The sequence below is a fragment of the Planococcus citri genome, chromosome 5, assembly GCF_950023065.1.
Source record: "Planococcus citri chromosome 5, ihPlaCitr1.1, whole genome shotgun sequence".
Classification (NCBI taxonomy): Eukaryota; Metazoa; Arthropoda; class Insecta; order Hemiptera; family Pseudococcidae; genus Planococcus; species Planococcus citri.
In genome coordinates, this window is record NC_088681.1 from 31,775,243 (window position 1) to 31,798,808 (window position 23,566).

At 34.1% G+C, this 23,566-nt stretch overlaps 1 protein-coding gene across 5 annotated transcripts in view; it reads right to left on the reverse strand.

Annotated features, from left to right (window-relative positions):
* LOC135846373 (hrp65 protein-like) overlaps positions 1-23,566 on the reverse strand; it is a 28,046-nt gene continuing 4,480 nt past the window's right edge. For 2 of the 5 annotated variants that reach the window (XR_010558956.1, XR_010558955.1), the window contains exons 11-14: positions 23,292-23,311; positions 3,729-3,795; positions 1,232-1,360; positions 1-225 (exon numbers count right to left, since the gene is read on the reverse strand). Coding sequence is in view for 3 of the 5 variants with exons in the window: in XM_065365434.1 (XP_065221506.1) it covers positions 16,198-16,329; positions 23,292-23,311 (152 nt within the window). In the remaining 2 variants the exon portion in view is untranslated. Of the gene's footprint in view, positions 226-1,231; positions 1,361-3,724; positions 3,796-15,287; positions 16,330-23,291; positions 23,312-23,566 lie in introns of those variants that run through there. The other 3 variants (XM_065365434.1, XM_065365435.1, XM_065365436.1) reach the window with 2 other exon arrangements.

Genomic DNA, 23,566 nt, shown 5'->3' on the forward strand with positions numbered 1-23,566 from the left:
TATCAGCAAACTCTGTAATAATAATTATAAAAGAGAACAACACACGAATTCACAGAAACGAAAAAAAGTTCTATATTCCTATCCGACTGGTACATGAGTGGTAACTCCTGATGTATCGGGGTAAGTATTCATTTATCCTTTTTGGAAAATCTGACCATTGGAACATGGGCATAAAAACCATCATCAACCCAATTCGCACATAGCCTCTAAAATCACCCATCGATTCTGTAAGAAATAATATTATAAAGAAAGGCTATTATTATCTTTTCGAAAAAATACTCAAGATACAGATAGGTAATAGTGAGGTGGTAAATGTATTGTAGGTGAAGGTATCTACTCCTATATTCCATTCCTTACAATTCTAAATGCAAAAGAAGCGAACCATCACATGATTGTACAACATGCATACAAATGTGAGATTTTCAATAATGTAGGCACTTAAACTGATATATTTACATTATAAAGGAAACCCCAAAACCGTCATACATCATCTTTAGATAAATTTAAAATTCAATATGTTCGTTTCTTAATGCGTAGGTATTTAGTCCAGTTTTCATGCACTTTTATAAAATTTTCATTTCTATACCTAATCATATTATTTTCATACCTCAACGAACACACATTCTACATGCAACTTGTTACAGTAAATACATATTATGTATCATCTAACAGCCCACCTTGGGAAGTAAAAAAATCTCACTTTCAAGAAAGGGAGTTGTTTTTCATTAATCCGCCAGCGTTGCGCAACAGCATAACAGCATAACGTTGCGCATGCGCATCGACTTTCTTCTCATCTTCTCTTCTATCTAGAATGCGCCACAGCCCTACGCGCACAATAGCCTGATGTTGCGCATGCGCAACGACTTTCTTCTCATCTTCTCTTCTATCTAGAATGCGCCACAGCCTTACGCGCACAATAGCCTGATGTTGCGCATGCGCAACGACTTTCTTCGCTTCCAAATTCTTTCTTCAAAGAACTGAAGCGTACACTCAAATGCATAACGACTTCCTTATCATCCCTTCATCCCTTTTCACAAGTGTCAGTAAAGCTTGGCATTGCGCAGAGCATAACAACTTTCCTCCTTTACCTGATCTTTCTTTTATGCAGTACCACACACAAGCTGGTGTAATTTGTAAGCTTTCCCAAAAATTATGTGTAACATTTACAATTAAGAGCAGGTTATCGTTAACAATAGATGTATCAATACAAAGAAAGAACTTGATTACTCACTTCATTTCATAAGCTGAAACAGCTTCATGTCAGCGTTCTTTTTCCAAATGTAAGACATGATTGTGGGCTTGGGACACATCCAAAATAAGCACATAATTTCCAATTTTTCATTCAACGCCATTCTTTCATCTGAAAATATACAATATATGGTAATTAATGACAATAATAGGCAGGTACTTCAAATATCTACTTATAAACGAGTCACTCTTGAGTAAATCTACTATTCAAAAATGTAAAAAAATCAGTAAATATATATGCAGCCATAAGAATGCTATCATTAACATCAAACGGTAATTTTTTTCATCATTTAAATTGGTGAAAATGAATCAGAACATATTTTAAACACAATCATATTATATCTAAAAAAATATCTTCTATCATTCATCTTCACTGGTTACAATATTACATGCGCGTATTTATATAATCCATGATTACATACACCTTATCAAAAACTGGTAATAAAAAATCAGAACATAAAGCAGCCAGATGAATGTCATCATCAAAATCAAACGGTAATTTTTGTTCATCATTTTAATAATCATTCTTATTCAAAATAGGCAGAAATGGGCTATCAATGGTGCCATAAATGTATTGAAGTAATTACACTACTATTCTCAATCAATTAGTAAAAAATAAAAAATAAAAATTAAAAAGCCAAAAATCAGTGCATAATTGCAGCCATATAAATGTCATCATTAACATCAAACGGTAATTTTTTTCATCATTTCAACGAGCACACTTATTCAAAATGCTTTCGAAGAGGGACACCGATCAATAACGCTATATTATATACATAATTTAAGGAATTAAACTACCTAATAAATCTATTAAGCAGTTGAATAAAAATCATCACACAACAAAAAATAAAAAACCTAAGAATCAGAGCATAATTGCAGCCATATGAACGTCATCATCAACATCAAACGGTAATTTTTTTCATAATTTTAACAACCATTCGCATTCAAAATATGCAGAAAAAGGCATTTATTACATCTACTTACATTAGATTAATTTATGATATTGTATGTATATGTGAATCCATAACTTGAATTATAAAAATCAACACTTATGCAAATAAAAAATATGAAAAGCCTGAAACTCAGTGCATAATTGCAGCCATATGGATGTCATCATCAACATCAAACGGTAATTTTTATCATCATTTTTTAGGCTATTTTCATCCTATCAAAATAATTATGCACGATATTATCATTTACCATCAACATCAAACAATTATCTTTTTCCAGCTTCAATACAAATACCAGTGGCGACGCCAGACAATTTGAACAGGTGTGCCAATTTTCAAAATTATAAAACCAAGTTGTAAAATCCCCCCCTCCTTCCAAAATTCTCATTCTGACCCATGTTCTGACCCAACAATGTTTTAAAAATTGAAGTAAGAAAAATGATGTTGAAGCATCAAGAAATGAACTTAAAATTATTCAAAAATAACTTTTGGTGTAACAAAAATTAGTTTATATGGTAAAGAATTTTTCAATACTTATTTTGTAAAAGTCAAGTAAAAGTACCTTTTTTTTTTCTTTTTGGAAAATGAACAGGTGTGCCCGTGCACACTGGGCACACAGGCTGGCGTCGCCAGTGACAAATACACATCTAAATAATACACATGATACCTACATTCGATGCCAAATGCAAGTCGGATTGTTTCATTTAATAATCTGAGTTGTATTACATCAGATTAAAAATGGAAACGCATCCAATACATACATCCGCTTTCATTTTAAGCTATGTATTTTAGTAAAACAGTAATTCGTGTTAAAGTCACCGTGCCAACATTTATGTAGAATGAAGATTACAAAATGTATTACAGGTGTATGAGTAAGTAATGTATTTGTTTGAAATTGAAAACTCTAAACCCTCGTACAATGGCCAAGATACAGAGATATTTAAAATGGATTAATTTATACACGTAGGTATGTACCTATGTGTATAATACCAAAGTGATATCATCATCATTATAATATTCAAAAGTAACACGAGCGTTCCATCACGAAAAAGGTAGAAAAAAACTAATGAAAAATAATCAACAATGTACATATTTTTAAAAATGAACGCTTGTAATAAAAAGGACATAAATAAAGAATCAGAAAATATTAATTATAATGTATTGATTGAATCATTGTATACAACATTTTCAGAAGTGTGAGGAGACTGATTCAATCCCAAGGCCTTTCAAATTTAAATCGCTTGAATGTTTCAAACTTATTACAATTTTTTTGAAACATTTTCAATCTAAACTACCTAAATGAAACGAATTTTTACACCACAACTTTTTTAACCCATGTAAATTTTTTCAAAAAGCAAAAACTACTGCTAAAAATTGAACATTTTTCAAATTGAAAAAAAGCCCATGATGCTAGTTTTAAAAAATATGTACAAAATAATAATAGGAAATGTGTATAATAATTACATATCTCTATCTACTCAATAATGCCTAAAAGCAATTGCCAATTAGGCAATTACACAAAATACTCACTTTTTCAGATTATTTCTCATATTGCAATTGCACATGCCATCATTTCCATTCATCCCGCACAGGAAATCTAAACCCATAAAAATGAACCAATTAGTACAAATTACAATAAATGATGAAATCTTTGCAACTTTTATAATAAAATAAGAACGTTAAAATTACACATAAATAAAATTTATTTATAGGTAACCAATCCAATAATTCATAATAGTATCCCATAGTATCCCATATCATTCGTTCTGAGGCCTCACAAGGATGTCACCAGCATCATTCACCAGGGTTCGAAAACGAATGGCTAGCTGCAAGGAGAAACTTCACAGCAGTTAATCTACCCAAATTCAGTCCAATGGTGCAACCTATTAACCCAATCCTGCAGCAAACAGACCACATACTTGGCCCACTTTCTTCACCAACCTCATCCCCTAGGAAGAGAATCATGGTATCCAACTCCCCTTTCCAACATACTACAGCAATGCCACACCCTGGACACAACATACTATATTCTTCTGCCAACACAACTACAACAACATCAACAACCACTGCCCAACATGGCCATGTCATCCAAAACTGTAAAAGTCCACCTGCAAACAACATTAGCACAACACTGGGAACGGGAAGATATAATATTCCTGTTGTACACACCAGTCCAGTTGAGGGACACAGCACATCAATACCAGTGTACAATGGTTGGAACAGCCCAGGCTTTCAACCTTACAACTTCTCACCATTAACTCCCACACCAACAACTCAACAACATAGAATGGACTACATAAGCAGCTTTGAGGTCCAGTGCTCCCCAAATCTGATCCAGGTACCTATCAGCAAGGTGCATCCACCAATCAACTTTAACAAAACATCGCTGAAAGCTAAGCAGGTAGCAGACGCCTTTGAGAGTCACAAAAACAGAATACAGTTCATCCACGGAGGTGTGACTCCAAGCTCTGTAGCTGAGGAAACACCAAAACAAGATCATTCAACCTTCTCCATTGGGGAGAAGCTGGGCATCAAAAAACCCCTATCAAACTACATACCAATGGGACCATATGTAAACAGACACATCTTGGAGGATGTAAACCGACGAATAATATTCCTAAGAACCACCTTCCCCCCAACTCCCAGAAAGAGTAGCACTGAGCTCTCCACTTCTGTGGCGTACCAGCACTGGGAAGAGGCCTCAAAGGAGGCTGAACCCAGGAGGATAATCTCAACAGCCCAGAGACAGTTGCTCACTCAAGGAGGCCTGGATCATCCATACTCCCTGATATTCAGTGACCACATCTACATACCAGCTATGCAGTACCTGGTGCTCCGCGGAATCCAAGAGCGCTTCTACGCCCCAGTCAGTGCTGCCAGTGTGGGGGACCTTCTCCCATATGAACAATATCTTGACATGCACGAACCAACACCTCGTGATGTCGAGACCAGACTCATCGCCTCTGCTGCAGAAGTAATGAGGAGAAGAAGCTTGGGAAATATGGCTTTAACAGCGGTTGAGTCCAACGGCCTACTCACGCTGGAGGAAGCCAACGAAGACATATTTCTACAGGGACCCTCCTTTGCACTGGCACACTGTGTCAGCCAAGACCTCAGAATGTCCGCTGGGATAGCGAGGGACTTCGTCCGCCACTTTGGAGGCAGAGAGATGCTGCTGACCCAACCACACAATGTGGGGGAAGTGGCAACTCTAAAGCGGAAAGTCGAAGGAATAGTGAGCCAGGGACATTATATAATATTCTGTGTCGTCACAAAAATCCATTGCTATGACAAACCAACATATAAGGACTTCTCCCTTGGCATCCAAAATCTTGCCAGGGAATGTACCAGAAGAAAAATAAAAAAACTCGCTATCCCACGGATTGGATGTGGGCTGGACCAGCTTGACTGGGGCCAGGTACGGCCAATCATCGTAAGAGAGTTCAGGGAGATACCTATCAACATCAAGGTATGTAACTGGACCTCCCCCAACACCCGCTCTAAAACAAATTAATAGCACTTGTAAATAGACCATTATAACAGTGTAATAAATTAGCAACTATTCTCCCCAAATATATCTTATTTAACTTAATCTATATAGTACAATGTATGTATATTTAGCACTACCCTAAAGCTGAAGGATGGAAGAAACCTATGGTATGTGTCCATCCTCAGCATTCCAAATTACTTCAACTTTATCCACTATGTAAGGTGGGACCGAGTGTTCCCACTTTCACACATAAGAAATAATATCCTTCTGGACAATCCTGCTCTAGGAGATCTCTATCTGAGGTAGTTAAGGGTACAGTGGTGCCCGGAGACCTCCTAGGCCTACCCCTAAATGGGAGACGGGTCGGGGGTCGCTCCAAATCCGCGGAAGGGGGGAATGGGCTACATCCTAGGGTGACCAATCCCTCAACCCCAAAGTGGTGGGAGCGATTCTGGGATACTGCCTAGGAGCTCCGGGCCTTTGGCCTGGTGCTGGGGGGGTGGGTCAGCAGTCCCAACCAAAACTGGGGCCCCCCACTCACCGCGGCTCCAGGACCACTGGGTGGCCGAACCGTCCCCTCCCCCTCCTAGTTTTTAAGCAAAATTGAAACACTCCCAATCTTGGCTTAGTTTTAAGTTGTACATAGTTTTTATAGCTAAATTTTAGTACTAATTGTAAGTTTGTCATTTAGCATTAGAATTCACATCACCCTCCCCTTAAACTTAAGATTGTACTGGTATTATTCCTGCGGAAGGGGCGGGGCTTAGGCCCCGCCCCCTCACCGCAGGGATAAGTAATTATAAGATGTAAATATTATTCAAAATAAACCCTTTTTTTTAAAAAAAAAAAAAAAATCCCATATCATTCAATTGTAGCCTGTGTGAGAATAGATTCAACAGATAATAAGTAATAGTATAGGTAACCATTTCAACGAGTGTAAGGTATAGTTGATTTTTCATTTACATTTTCCATTTACAGTTAAGACATTGTGATATTTAATTGAACCACCAAATGCAACGCACCCCAGACATACCAATTACACCCAATATATTTAGATATGTCTTTGTATGTAGAATAATTGGTAATTCCCAATTTACTCGATTAAAATCTCTTATTTTCATTTCATATTTTTATCCATTGAGAAAAAAAAACTAAAACATCAAGTTGAGAAGAGAACTCTTCAATATTACATAATTATGAAATTAGGTACCTATCCTCCAAAAAAACTCTTCAAAAAAGAATTACACCCCGCCCTCTCCACGATTCCTAATGAACCTAATCCATGAACAAAAATTAAAAATTTCAGTAAGAAAATGTTATGATATCATGGTGGAATCCGCCCCTAAGAAAAACAACCTACCACTTCACCATTTATTGTATAAGACAATCTATGAAACAGCTAATGAGCCAAAAATTTGGTGGCTGACAAATCTTCCACACTCCAGAGTCAAGTTAGATTACTAAACTTATTTGAGGGATCTGTCCGCCCAAATTTTTGGCTCATTAGCTGTTTCATAGATTGTCTTATACAATAAATGGTGAAGTGGTAGGTTGTTTTTCTTAGGGGCGGATTCCACCATGATATCATAACATTTTCTTACTGAAATTTTTAATTTTTGTTCATGGATTAGGTTCATTAGGAATCGTGGAGAGGGCGGGGTGTAATTCTTTTTTGAAGAGTTTTTTTGGAGGATATCAGTACTTTTTTTTCTATATTATTGTGATGAAGTGTTCAATCTAATAAATGAAAATAGCATTGGTGGCAGGAGCATGCAGAGAGTGGACAGATTACTGGACATTTGTCATTAAACTGACTGGAATAAAAACAGTGGGTTTTTAAGGGTGATGGAGGAAGGGGTTGACCAAAAATTCGCCGATCAGTAAAAAAAAGACTTTAAATTTTGTCAAATAAAATGACACAATAGCGAATACAAATTTCTAAAATGAAATGAGAGATGAAATGACAAGTTTACCAATAATTGATAGAAATACCTATTAAAAAATTATTATTTTCGTTTTTGAATTTTTTGAAGTTTCAAAATGGAATTTTTTAGTTTAGGAAAAGGATAGAAAAAATAGCTGAGTGATGCGAGTGAAAAAACGTTCAAAAATTCAAGAGGTGAGAAACGATGTGTTTTTCAGGTTCCATTTTTTGGCTTCAAAATTTTGGAATTTAAATGTCAACTTTTTAATGAAAACCTAACAAACCTGAACAAAGTAAAGCAAAACGTCATTTCAAGAAGCAAAAAAAAACATGTTTTTTCAGGTGAAAAAATGTAGGTATCTTGTTTGTTTTAAATAAATTTGCGTAATGAAATTTTTTCCAATTTTCCATGTTTACTTAAAAAAAAAAAAAAAAAAACAAGGGCAAAAGAAAATTTGTACTTTCGGAAGTGAAAAACAGCGGTTTTTTACAATTTATTTTTAAAAATTGAACATATTAAATAAAAATCATATTGAAAAAATCAGCTTACAAAATTGAAAATTGAAAAAAAATTTTGATTCTGATGGGGTTGGAACCGGAGTCTACTGTGTGGCGAGCGGAAGCTAAAACCAAGCAGCCACTTGGGCTGCTTAGATAACGGCGCATTTCAACTGCATACAACGCTCATGTTGTAACGCCAACACGTGTTGTGCTTTATTGCGCATAAATGAAAGCTCATATCAATTTGAAAATATTAAAAGGCACTTCCGTGGTGTTTGAAGTATATGTGAACATAATTTCAACGTGATTGGGACTTTATTCCAAGCTGCAGCTTTTCTTAAAAAATGGATTTTTGGCCATTTTTTGAGTATAATTAAACTACTTCATTAAGAAAAGCTACAGCTTCGAATAGGGCACAAATCACGCTGAAATTTTGTTCAAATGTACTTTGAACATAGTAGATGTGCCTTTTGATGTACGTACATCTATCCCAGCTTTGGTTTGATTGTACTTTGGATAAATATACTGCTCGTTTTTTCAAAATTTGTCATTTTTCAGCATCTTTAGACTCCACTCAAGCTTGATGTAATTGGGCTACAAAGCTCAATTTTTGCATGAACATCAAGTTTGTAGTGGAGAAGTGCCTTTTGATATTTTGGGTCAATTTTGAGAATTTTTGGGGCCCAAAAAGGGGGGGTGCAGGGTCAATTTTGAAAAAATTAACAATTTTTTTACCTTATTCAGTAATGGTTGACAAATCAAAGCTGTATTCCAAATTTCATCAAAATTGGTTCGGCCAATCCTTCAAACTTTGAGTAAGTGTTGAAGAACAATTTCGCCAAAATAACAAAAAAATGGCTACTTGAAACTTTGCGAATTTTTATCATACAAAAATTATTCTTATATATTCTGAAAGGTCTTTGAAAAATAAGAAAAAAAGTATCTATGCGTTTTTTGAATAAACGCATAGTTTTTGAGAAAATTGCGTTGGAAATATTCTGGGCTAACATTATGAAATGATTTGAGAATATAACTCCGTCTGGCGTTGCGCCGCCTACGGTAACGCGTTTCATGACGCGTTTGAAACCGTGGGAGGGCGGGGTGGCAACGCTACCGCGTCGCCTGATATGTTGAAAGTACTTGTACACTACGGTAGGTACATCTCATTACTCTAATGCATGAGTTTTATGAATATATTGTAAAGATGAATTTTCTAGAAAACGCTGAAAATCTTTCAGAATATTGTCCCCGATTTGGAGATTATACAAATTGTGGATGGATTTTTACGCGAATTTAATTCAACAACAAACACGAAACATCTATTACCATGTAAAGATGATCAATTTTCAAAAACGTACTCGTAGGTAGAGGTACTTTTTTTTGGACCTACTACCTACACTACATTCTATCTCCTTTTACCTTCACAACGAGTGTATCATTTACGAGCAGCATAATTTGAGAGTACATCAACATGCTAGCACATATTATGTACATGCAGATGATGCACGAGTGTTCTTCTATCAACATAAATCATCATACTTGTGATAATACTCTTGTTCTTTCATTAATATCCTAGTGATTTTCGCCAATGGCATCTACCAGAGTTGCATTTTTATATTTATATGTAAATACACAATACACAGTAGGTACATAGTACAGCTTATTGATCGAAAGATGATTCAATTTGAACAAGAGACTCTGGAGTAGCTGTTTATAGTAATTACTACATAGAAATACATTTTTGGTATAAGTATGCAAAAGTTTCATCTCGATATGATCAATAAATTGCACTATGTGAATTAACCAATAAACTACATATTACATTTATAAACGTACAAATAAAAAGCAAATTTGTATTATCTCATGGTACATACATATATTGTCCTACCTGATGAGCATAATAAAACACTTGGATAACTGATGAAGGGATGCTGGGTGATAGATGCTTCTTAGTGTTTAGGTCCTGACCAATGACCATAGATGGGGGTATTTAAAGTTCTTCGCCGTTACATTAATGGCATTATACCGAATAAATTACCTACATGTGCTGTGTATTGCGTAACAAGTTACGATAATTGCAGTACAATTTTTAAATGAAATGCACATTCAATTTGATCCTACATATAACTGATAATTTATTTGTAATGGCAGTCCAAATTGATTGCTTTTCAGCCAACTTTCTTTTTTAAATAAATACTATTTCTGTTGAAAATTAATATAATATCAATAGGTATTCAGTATACAAAACTATGAGATCATTCAACCACAGCAAACCTAGTGTTAACAACTGGTTTCAACATCAAAATCAATGTCAATATCAGTCATCAGTTAATGTTGAAATCAGTTGTCAATACTTGGATCGTTGGCCAGTATTCATGCTGAAGTTTGAAGATATTACTGGGTGGGATCAGCCCGCAACATTCAAAGTTACAAGTTGATCTAGAAATGAGCTACTGATGTGTCAGATATTAGTCGACATTGAATAGTTGAAGTCAACGAATGATGCTGCATCATCTGTCTACATTCAGAGATGTTAGTTGATGTTCATCTACGTTGAATGGATGAAGTCAACAGATTAAATGCTGCATCAGCTAGGGATGGCATGCTCAAATGCGCGCAACAGCACGATGAGCATTTGCTCAAATGCGCGAGAACGCATTTTAGTAATTTGCTTGAGCACGAGCATTTTCAAGGAAAAAATAAGAAAATTTTCAAAAATTTCGGATATTTATTACTCATTTTCGATATTTTTGCCTGTTTTTTGGTAAATTTAATGCATTTTTCAACTTTTTGATCTTCATTGTGATTTGTATTAGATTACACTTATTTTGTGTAATGATTTTCTACTAATGTGTGTCAAGTAAGGGGATGTGTAATAGTAAAATATGCTCGCGTGCTCGAGCAAATGCGCGCACGCAAAACAACATGCGCGAGCATTTCCCATCCCTAGCATCAGCTGATGTTAAAATCATCCATCAACATTCACATTCATTTTGTTGAAGTGAGCAGTTGACACTCATAACTCTAGGAGTTGAGAGAAGAAGACATTTTTGAGAACACTAAAATTTTTCATTTTACAACATCACCCTTAATTTGCTAAATTAAAAATAGTATCATTTCAATTTTCCCCCAAATATGTATTTCAGAGTAATATTTACAACATTGCAGAAATGGCACTATACTTTGATGGGTGATGTCTCTCTGGCCATTGATTGATGTCACAATGCTATTGCAATGCTTACTGGGCAGTTGATGTTGAAATCAGTAATTTATGCTTCAGATACCAACCATTTACAATGCTAATCAATGTTGGAAGTAAAAAGAAGATGCTAAGATAACTTCCCTATATTATTCTAAAGTAAATCGTCACATCAACCAGTCACAAGTTGTTGAAGTCATCTAAAAAATGATCAGGTCATTCAATGACATACATGCACATAGAAGTCACAAGCTGGTGTGAAAATGCAGCAGTTCAGATCAAAGTTATTGGTCAACATTGAAGACATCAGAAACTCATAGATCCACAGTCAAGTCATATGCAATGGCTTGCCAAAGTTATTAATTGATCAGTTCACCTATGAGAACATTTCAAATTGTTTACTTGATAGGTGATGAATTGACTTTGAAGTCACTGCACTTGAACATTCGCCATTTTGAAATTATTAGAACAAATAAAACATGTGATTTGATCACGTTCAACAACATTAAAACCCACCTTACCTATCACCATATTGCATTGCATGCTTCTGTTTGCAGAGTAAACCAAATACCACAGCCCATTTTCAAGTTGACTTTGAAGATTGACATGGTTCTCAAAACATTAAGATTTTTCACTTTCATACAAAAGTTAAGAAGGAAGGCAAATGTTTGGTGGGAGTAACTTGATGGAACTAAGTTCCTATGACACATCTAAAGGGCTCACACCCAATCCATTAAGTAGGTAGGTTCAATAGTGAATGACTGAAACAAAGTAGTCAACTTCCCTTCTAGAATGTAGCAAGTACAATCTTCAAAGTTCAAACATCCTATTAGTACAATAATGAAAAAATATATCGCCTCTAAAAAAAAACAAAGGAAGTTAGATAAACATTAGGTATAAGTACATGATCAAACGCATCAAGGCAGTAAGAATATTTTATGTAGAAGTATGAAGTACAAATTACCTGATGTTATTTCTGTTCTTTCTTTAAGAGTAAGTGTAATGCAAATGTCTCAGTATTTATGTACATATCATTTCTCTTCTGCTGATTTTCAACATGACGATTCCAACAATTTATTCGCGTACAATGATTTAGTTAACAAAAACAATTCCAGTTCATCCGGATGTCACCAATTAAATGCATACAAGTGCACTATTCGGACGCATTTTCTTTTACAACAATTTTTCTAATGCCATTTTTTCTAAAACTGTATTCACTAATGACGAATTTCCCAACGTCACTTTCAGTATCTGTAACGCATTCTCTCTAACACTAATTTTGTATTGTCTAGCAGAGAAGAATTGAAGTTAAAGACGTCTGGTGCAAAATTATCAGTCATTATTGCTGATTCCAAAAAAATAAAGAAAAACAGCTATAAGCTTCTCAATTTTTTTCGGTTTTTCAAAATTGACAATAATGACTGAAAAATTGGCACTGCTGCATTCCGTAATACTGATTTCCCTAGTTTTAGAAATTAAGTATTTTGGTACTTGGCTTAATTAATTCGAAATATTTGAGAAGTAGAAAATTTAAAATCAAGAATTTACCAGAAAGTAGGTGATTTGCTAATTTTCAAATGGTTAGTACAACCTCCAAAGCGGTCTTAGTGACTGGCTACTTTATCCAAGAAACTTGTCAATGCGTTTTCATTGCTGCCAGAGTCAAACAATTTACATTCCATGGACGTATCAATGGTAATGCAATGCAACAAATAGCAAGGGTTATGGCACCCAGTAAATATAATTTGAACGCCATTATCACGATAAAGCCAAATTATTTTTGCAAATTACAATTACATCACTACGACATATTTAAATTTGCATCCAAACATCCTCCCTTCTTCACTCTAAATCTCAGCCAAGAAAACAATTTTTTTGTCGGCCAAATTCAAATCATATCTCAGTTCTTGAGTTATTACATAATAATTATAACACTTGAATTTTCTGTCTGTGTCTGAACAGAAATGAAAGCAGGCTTGAAAAAAAATTTGGTAGTGGAATGTAGTAAACCAAATCGATGCAAATGAGTATCCAAAATTACGAATGGTCTTCAATGGTTTCCTTGATTTGAAATGTTTGATTTTGGTTCTGGAGTAATTCTATGGTTTCTTTCCTGTGTCAAGTCTCACTTCTATGCTTGCTTCAATCCTTATTATTAAGTTGTTTCATGTTTGGTAAAGACAAGAGCCATTCAAATTTTCGCGTTTTGCCGGTTCTCTGGGATTTTGTTGTTTTTTTTTTTTTTTACATTTTCTTCCTGTTCCACGAGTTCACAGTTGGATGAACCATGAGGATTGAGGATATTGCGCTTCTAAACCTGTTACAAATTCATCGCAGCTAAAAAAAAAATGTAAAAATTGAATTATGAATATTATTTATGCCATCCCTTCAATTCCAGCAAATTCAAAGTTCAATGTTCACTAACAAATCAGAATATTATACATAGGTTGTTATAGTTACATAGATATTTCTTCAATTAATTTTACCACCAATGGTATAAAACATAATTACACGAAAACTGTGAGGCTAATCCCAGAAATACCATTAAAGAAATCTAATTTCAACACTGGAATGAGCCGCACTTTTATTTCACGCAGTTCCAGGAATAGGTACTTGAGTGCTGGACAATGTATCATCAATGAGAAAGCAATATTATTCATTTTTTAATTATAGTCACTAAAGAAAAAATAGGAATACTTCAACACTTATCATAGGGAAAACACTGGAAGAAAAATGAAGATTACTTCACTATATGGATTTTCAGGACCAAATGGAAATAAAGAAGGTGCGTAGCTAGTAGTAATGGATCGATCACAAAAATATTTAAATCTCCCACAGATCGCTCATCTTTACATTACAGTAACACGGATGAAATGTAGAGATACAGAAGAAAAAAGACTGAACACTTCAGTGTTCTTGAATAATGCAAAGTCAAAATTGCTACACAGAATCGAAAACGAAAATTTCTGATGTGAGTAAAACTCATCCTGTTCAAATCCTAGGCTAGGCAAACATGCATATTTGTACACAGGATGGGTTTCCTATGTTACTAGTGAAAGGGCGTTATTTAGCACCAGAACACCCTGTATACGTCAAGAAGATGAACAAAAACACCATATTGTTGAAAATCGGAAAATCCTCTTCTTCGGTTGATTTGAAACACGCAGTTCAATGTTAAATAAGTACCTACCTAGAGAAATTCTAAAAAATAAATCATTAATTTTCATGCGTTGATATAGGTATTAAAAAGTCAGCAGAGTAAGAAGACGGAAGGAAAGAGACAAAGAGATGTTGGAATTTCATAATCCATTAGAATTTACAGGAAAATAGACATTTATTTTCTTGATTCATAAAATTCAATGAAAGTATTCAAGTGTATTGGCAAAATGGGATAAATAAATGGGAGTAACACAAATATCATATCATTACCTTCAAAATAATTAACACGCGTATGAATATTTTAAATCACTCGACCCACACTCTGATGTGTAAATTATTTGATCATTTTACTCGCACATCAAGGATCAGTAAGATAATTCATTCAAACCACATCAAATTCCCAGACCCCTGGTTCTTAAAGATCAGCCCATCTTCTTTCGATAGGTACATTTTTTCGTCAAATTACATACCTATTAAAAAAATTGGTTCGACAGAGTTTTTCTGTTCTTTGGTGTCAGAATTTTTTTCAATTTTTCGACTCCCTGATAAGTTTTTATGAAGAAGGAAGACTCATTTCAATGGAAATAAAAAAAGAAGTCTGATTTCAAAAATCTATAAATCTAGTTTTACCAAATAACTCGTATAAGATCAAGATAATTTCATGACAAATTCCTTACACGAATTACAATCAATATTGTTGCTCACTATTTCTCACCCATTTTCATTCTAATTCCTCTCAGCTCGCTTCGAACCTCAAACACACCTTTTCCTTGCTTACAAAAATATTATTATCGTCTCAAAATAAAAACAGACCACTAATTATAATAATATAATATATTTAAAGAAAGGAATCCTTAAGTATGTATCAACTTTATACACAGTATCCGAATTAATTTCAGCGATTATGAGAAAAAAAAAGAATTAAACTCTCAATACTATTTCATCGATAAAATTTTCAACAAAATCGCAGTAGTGCTAGTTTTTTCTTAGCGAAATTACATTATAAGGGTCCATAATTTATATACCTATCAATTAAATTAAAAATATGTAAAAAAAGAAAGAAATAAAGAAAGAAAAGAAAGAAACGAAAAATCATAAAAGAACATACAGACACTAGACAGCTACCACGGATTACAACACACAACATCGTACTTTTTCAATCGAAAGGTATCGATTTTTTAAATGATAAAATATAAAATATTCGATCATAATACGATACCAGATAGTACGTAGTATGTTTTCGCACCATCCTCAAGAATCTTCAAAATTCATTATTATAATATTTCAAACTGAACGAAAAACAATAAATTCTGTCCAACTAAATAATAATTCAAATAAAAAGTTTCCAAGCGAACGCATAAAATTACTATTGACGAACTAAAAAGTAAATTTAAAAAATATATAATTTATAGTCAAGCGAAAATTTCATTTAAAATTTGTCAATGTTTCCTTTCTCTTAATCAATAAGTCACGAGTAAAACATCAACGCAGGCACGAGGTCAATATTATCTCAACGTATTCCGTTGATGTGTTTGTGTAAGTGTGTCCATCGAAATACAATGATTGTTGTAATACAAAATATATACAGTGTTATTTTTGGCTCCTTTGAATTATCCTTTCATTATCATTTATCCGGTTCGGGTATCTATAGCATACCTAGTATGTATGCGTATGAACGTAATTGCCTTTTTTCGTATTACAAAGACGTTACGTTTTTCGTTTTAATTTAATAACGTCGACGTTTATTAGGAAAATCTTCGTGACCGGGATGACCACCATGCCCCCAACGACGCGGATACTGTTCATCTTTCCGTCCTCCTTCGAAGCGTGAATTTCGTTCCATGAACATATTCTGTTCCTAATTATCGGAGAGAACCGATACAAAGACAATAATAAACGAATATTCATCATTAGTTATTTTATCTTGACCACTGGGAAGAATAACATGATATGAGTTTTTTTTTCTTAAACAAGCTTTTCGTATTACATGTATCAAGTTTGGCATTAAATCTTTCCACATGTAAACACATTTCATAGAGACTATATAACAATTGGTAACGAAGCTTTGGCTCAGTAACAAAGTGGTATTCACACGTTCGAGTGAAATTTGCTGTTCACCGCAGACCCATAAGTTAGCACAGTTGATTGACGTTCGATAAAAACAATATCGTAGATCGAAATATGTATTAATTTGAGTTCAACTTTTTCAAACTCGTGAATCGAGACACGACTTCATAGTTTTACATTTTTTATTTACTATTTTGCTCATTTATATCCACACAAGACGAAAAAACATTGCTCCACTTCCGAAAAATACAGCAAAAATTATTCGCAAATTTTTGTAGGCAAATATCTCATAATTAGCCTTATATGTACCAATCGAAGTTTCAACTCCAAAGAACACTGCTGCATTCATATAACTGAGTATATTTTGAATTATCTGATCGAGGTCAGATGCCTTACGAGTTTCATCGCAATTTTAGTTTCCTAGAGGAGAGAAGAGGGGACAATCTTCGTAATTCCGATCATTAGCCATTTTTCACAAATCTACATAATATAGGGAAAAATAGGACTAGTGGGTGGGGTGGGCAGCGGGATTTTAGGCCTGCAGATGCGGGAGTTCTTCGCATAGGTCCCACATCAGAAAAAACGATCCAGAGTTCTAGGACAATTTCCTATGACCAGATTGGAGACGTCAGTGCTCAAAGTTCTGGTTCACTTTGAACAACTTGTAAAAATTATCATTTGCTGAACAGAAGAAGGCAATTTTACAAAAAATGTCATCAAAGTGTTATCATGGTATCTAAGGGTTTTTTTTTTTTTGAAAAAAATCACTACCTAGACCTACCTTTTTTCAACCAAATTTTCAGAAAGCTGTCAACACCTCCCTCCCCCTCTACACATACACACAAATTAACAGTCCAATTTCTCACAGGAAAATTTTCCAAAAAAATATAAATTAGAAAAAACGTATTTTTCAATTTAATCAAAAACATACGTATACTTTTTTTCAATGATTTGAAGGTTTTTTTGCACGTTGACTAAATTCACTACTTTTTCACTGCTTTCACAACCCATTTTTAAAATCACTACTTTTTCACTACCTGTTAGATACCCTTGTTATTAATTTTTGTTTTTTCAAAATTGCAGTGGGTAAGTAGGTATCTAGTTGAAATTTTATAAAATCCTTGACAAAAACGTTGAATTTTTAAAAAAAATATAAATAAAAAATCTGAAAAATGCTGATTATTAGATTATTAAAAATTATGTACAATTTTTTTTCCTTCAACACTCTCGTTTTTCAAAATGTTTGGGGAAATCAGGAAGGGAGGAAATACTCAAAAAAAAACACAAAAAAAACACGGATTCAATCAGTATTTCCACGAATGACTACGCCCCCTTTCCTGCTCAAACTAACACTTCAATAAATCAACAAGTAACCAGTAGGTCTAGATTTTATTGAAAGCATTTTCCAGGACCTCAAAAACATAGAGAGGTCATAACTCAAGACTGGTTGAACTTGGAGAAAAATCTGTTGGCCAGGGGCTCGAGGAAAATTGACAGAGAAACGATTCAAAATCAATAATAAAAATTCAAAAAATTCCAAACTGCTACAGTGAAGATCTTCATTATTACTTTCTTATTCTTTGAAACAAACTAATTTTCAAATGGCGGTTTATTTTCAAAATCTCCGAAGAAGGGGGACCCTTGGGAACGGGTCCTTTTTTAAGGGAAAAGACAGACAAATTACGAAAATGTGGTATAATTAATTACCCTGAAAATGCTATGAAAGGAAAAAAAATCGCTAGATATTTCAAAATCATATTTTCCTTCGTCGTAAAAATAATTGTAATAAGTACGTATATTGTTTATTGTATAGAAAACCACCGGTATCATCAAACACGTGGTTCTCATTATTTTTCTAAATATTCACGTGCATATGCGTGTTCGTGTACAATAGCTGATGAGAAAATATTTCCTTACAAATAATACATGATCCATGAGAATTATGGTATGTGTAAAATCCAGTAAGAGTTCGTGATAATTTTTTTCATTACTCATTAGAATAGAAACAGAATTCATCGATAATCATAAGAAATTCTGCGATATCAAATATTATCAATCTTACTTATACGAAATTCGAATAACAACGGTAGAGAAACAGATGCAGGTATTTGGATATTCGCAGTAGAAACGATAATCTTTGAATTTCGCGCGAAATATTTCAATTCATATGCCCTGTCAAAGCATAAACATTACAATTACAAAAATTTCTCACTGTATCGAATATTACACCAGCAGTAAGTTGCAAGAAATTCGATGGACGTTTGCAAAAACACATAATCACGAGTGAATTACAGAAAAAAGATGAATACCACTTCTGCTACTAGCACTGTAAAGCTTCCATTACCACGTTATCATTTTTTTTTTTTTTTTTTTTCAGAAATAGCTTTACAATGACATACTTTGTAATTTCAACACAAAATATCATAATAGAGATACGACTTACTCGTGATCTGAACCATTAAATATTATTACCAATAAAGCACGTGACAAAATACATACGTAATAACTTCGATATCAATACCTATTGCCTACTACTCTGATCTACCTATGTCGAGTAATGGTCTGTCAAAAAAGCCAACACACGAGAAAAAAATCTCGAAATAATTTACGATGATTGACCATAATAAATGCACGTATAATGTAGGCAATAGATATGTAATTAGGTACACTCTCATATAATCATTAAAGAAGAGTGCTAATGCTGATGGTAGTCGCGAATATGATAAATAAGTAAATGTAAGCAAAAACTTGACGATACTAGCTGTTCGAATTACCTACAGAAAATCCGCTGCTGTCGTATTTTCTCTCATTTGTCGTAAGTGGCAAAAAAATATGACTACTTTGAGCGTGGACGAGTGAGAACGAAACGACTTCATCATTTATTCTAATCCGTGTTTTTTGTTCCGTTTTATACGACGAATTAAATACGTAATAAATAATAATAGTCCAATTAATTAATCGATATCGCAACAGGCGAATGCATAATCGACTTATGCAGAAAGTTTCAGTAGCATATGGGATGATCATCGAGTGATAGATGGAGGAAAAAACCCGATTTTTCAGCTCATTTATTCGGTAAGCTGAAAAACTGCATGCTTTACTTACAATAAATAAGCGAAACCGTGAGGTTATCGAGAAAACCAGTTCAATGGTTTCGAAATACGCGATTTTTAGTTACACCAATTACCACCATGCTGATCTTAGGCTTTTTATTTTCAACTATAACAGAAGCAGAACATGATCAATATCGAGTGGTTCTCAATTCGAGTTGATATTACTAATTTCTCGGATTTTTTTACAACACTTGAATAGCCTTAAGATCCATCTCAAAAATTTTCAAAGCAATGATCTGAGCGCCAAAGAAATTCCAAACATCAATGTCAAAAGATTTTCGCTGTCAGGGTACCTACAAATCAAGAGATATTCAGGAATGCAACTGGACTAGAAAATGATCAAAAATAGATTAGAATTTATTTGATTCTGAGTGTATTGGATAAGTGACGAAAAAAAATTGAAAAATACACACTCCTAGGCTCCACGAGGTGTATAATAAAATATCAAAATGAAACGCTGAAATATTAGCCGCATACTTCTCAAAAACTTCCCAGTATTAAGGGGAGAGGGAGGAAGAGAAATTGTTAAAATTTTACACGTTAATTTTTCACTTTTTCAACAACGTTCGATTTATCAAAAAAAATGTTGTGGGAGAATAGATGTGACAAATATCTTTATAATTTTTCATTTTTCAAATTTTCAAACTTTCTAATCAAACTTAGTAGAATATCAAAACAAATGATTACAATATTTTAAAAATGCAATTCTGTTTTTCAAAACTGACTTACAACAAACAATTCACAAAATTTGTTTAGGTGGGGGGGAGAGGGGGGAGAAGAGGAAGAGGAGAAGGAGGTGTGAACTAAAAAAAAATTGAATTTCTGATATTAGGGGGAGGAGCAAGACTTGCAGAAGTAGCCAGACGGATAAACATCCTACTCAAGACCACCCCAACTATTTTAATTCAAAGTGCCCAAAAAATGTTACAGACTAGATGAAATGTTCCCACAGAGTCAAAATTATTCAGATTATTAGCATCTATCGAAAACGAAAGTAAAATTTTTTAAAAAATCACCAAAGACCACTTAACTAATTTACCTAATCTCAATGTGAGATGAACTACCCAAGTCATGGTTTAAATTTTTAGGCAATAAAAATCGCAGAACAATAATAAACAAATTATATCAGGTACAAGTAGGCAACCAGGCACCAAGTGGAGTGTATAAATCGCGTGATATCAAATGCGGCGATACTCGTAATTTAATTTATTTGCGTTATACTCGATATTACAAAATAATATTATTAATATTGCTCATCGAACGGCGCCACCGGAACGCCACATCGTTCTCTAGGCACGAATATACCATATTTAAATATCTCAGCATACCCAATACTACGAGCGTATAATTTCGCATCGTATCGTATCCTTAGCATATGAATTTATAAAACACATTATGCACAATTAACCCTATTAATTAAGTCGAATATCGTTTCTTATTAGCTTATACGACACGATACATAAATTGCATGTGTACGTCGGCGTCGTCTTCGACTTAATATACTTATTCGAGAGCAATTTCAAAATACACATCAGTTGCCCGCAGAGTTCAATTTGGTGAACGATATCGTATACCACAGAGTAGAAAAATTTTATCCTAACGTAATTATCAATCTAGTAAAGCACAAATGAAATTTGCGCACAGTATTCGAGTTTTTTCAAATTATAAAAATTTCAATACGTATCATATCTCTTTGTTAGTTGATTAGATTATAGGCGCTAATAATTGTTCAATCCATTATATTCCTACGTGTTCGAAAACTCGTCTGTAGAAAATTCCTAGCGAGAGAGGCAGGAGGATAGAAAAGACGAGCATTAAGTAAAAAAATAGAATAATACGAAATCATCGAGTAATCAACTGCGAATGAAAGTAAAGTACTTGTGATTGCCCTTTCAAATGATGGGAAAAAGTAAAAAACAGCCTCTTTTTTTCGTGTTTATGTCTTTCGAGGTTTTTAACACGTGTTTTCTACCCTCTTCCCTCCTTCCCACACCCGGAACAGTACATCAGTCGATTTCAGTCGACAATTTAACATTCTCTGGCCACATTTATCAAAATGTTCCGAGTTCACGATTGTGAAATAAAATCAAGTACTTAAGTAAAAGTACAGTAAGTACACGCAGATCGATTTCGATACATTCGTAATTCTACACCCTCAACAACAAAGATCATCGTAATATATCCTTATTCGTATTCGTACAATGGCACGATTCCATAAACACGTATATAGGTACCTATTATACGTAAAGTTACACATCGTGTAACGGTACCACGCGAAAAAAATATGTATGAAAATCGCTCAGTAATTCGCCATTTTGAGAATTATATCGTTTATCTAGAATACACCTTATATTATTACGGTATCGCACGTCGTCATCGTAGTCGTCTTTTAAAAGGTAGCTCAGCTCAAGCTACACATTTTCGTACACAGTATTAAACTTTTCGTATACATTTAAATAAATTACATACGATACGAATCAGAATAAATGATGAAATATACGACGAATTGATTCGTCGGCGTCGTCGTCGTCTCACTTTCTTCACGCGTTCGCAGGGTCGTCTCCTGCCCTAGCTGTCTAACTTTCTCCGCTATATCTCTTGGGCGCCTACTCCTCACTTTCATCATCTCAACACCTACCTAGTACCTGTAAAGGCGTCGTCGTCGTATCGTCGAATCCGTAACATTAACGCAAATCCAAATTCCTTTTTTTTATTCTCCTTTTTCACGAAGAAAATAATAAAAGCTATAGCGTTTTTTCAAAAATACGACGAAGAGTCCAACAAAATCCCTACATATTACATCAGTCTTTTTATTACTAGTATCGGTAGCTATTTATATAAAAAAAAAAAAGTTCTCTGAGCATATTGTAGCACATTCACCTTTTTTTGCCATCAAACATCCAAGTCGAAATGATATTTGACTAACGAAGCGTAGTCCACCACATGTTTCCAAGTAAACAGATAATAAACCTACGTCAAACAAACACCTACGCAAATAGCATATCAGGTGAATTGTCACAGAGCAGTAATAATCCGGAATCACTTTCAAAACTTGAGAGAAGGAAGAAACGACTAAATAGCGAAGGGAATCCTTACACGATACGACGAGAAAGATATAAGCGCAACAGCGGATTTATCATACGTTCGGAATCCACGTCGCGAAATAATCGCTATCGTAGAAAATCTGACAGCAGACTTTGCAAACGATGTGAACACGGATTTACAAACAAGCTATTATTATCTATAGACCATTGCACTCGTATTAGCTACGGTTTCAGTATCGTCAAAAATTATCATCTTATTCGTCATTGAGATTTTACTCAACATCTTTTATGGAATATAATTCGATAGAATAAAACAGAATTTTTCTAAGCATGAGATCAACTCTACAAAGAGGAAACATTGTCCCAATCTTCAAAAAAACGACTAGCATTTATTTAATCGACAGAAAATGAAGAAGGGGACTTTATTAAATCATCCACGACGTTGATTTTAAAATTATTTTCGTTTTATACCGAAACATCAAAGTTAAATTAGCCTCTTTTGCGGAAACCATAGATCAATCATCAACTTGAGATTTTCAACGAAATAAACTCGAAATTAACTTAGAAAAAATTCAAACAACGGTCAATTTACATACCCCAGGCGCATTTCCAGGACCTAAAAGAAAAAAACAAAAAGAAACCAAGAATTAGCTAAAATATAAGAGGAAAACGTCAATATTTAATAACAAAACAAAAGCGAAATGAACAAAAATGAGAATAAAAAATCATGCAAGGTACGTTACAAACGAATGATTATTCACAAAAATTTTACCCCTTCCTCGTTTATAATCAATACATAAACTCCCTCTCAAGGAGATGAACAAAAAATAAACAGCAAAAAAAATTCAGCAGATCCAACTTCTACACGTAA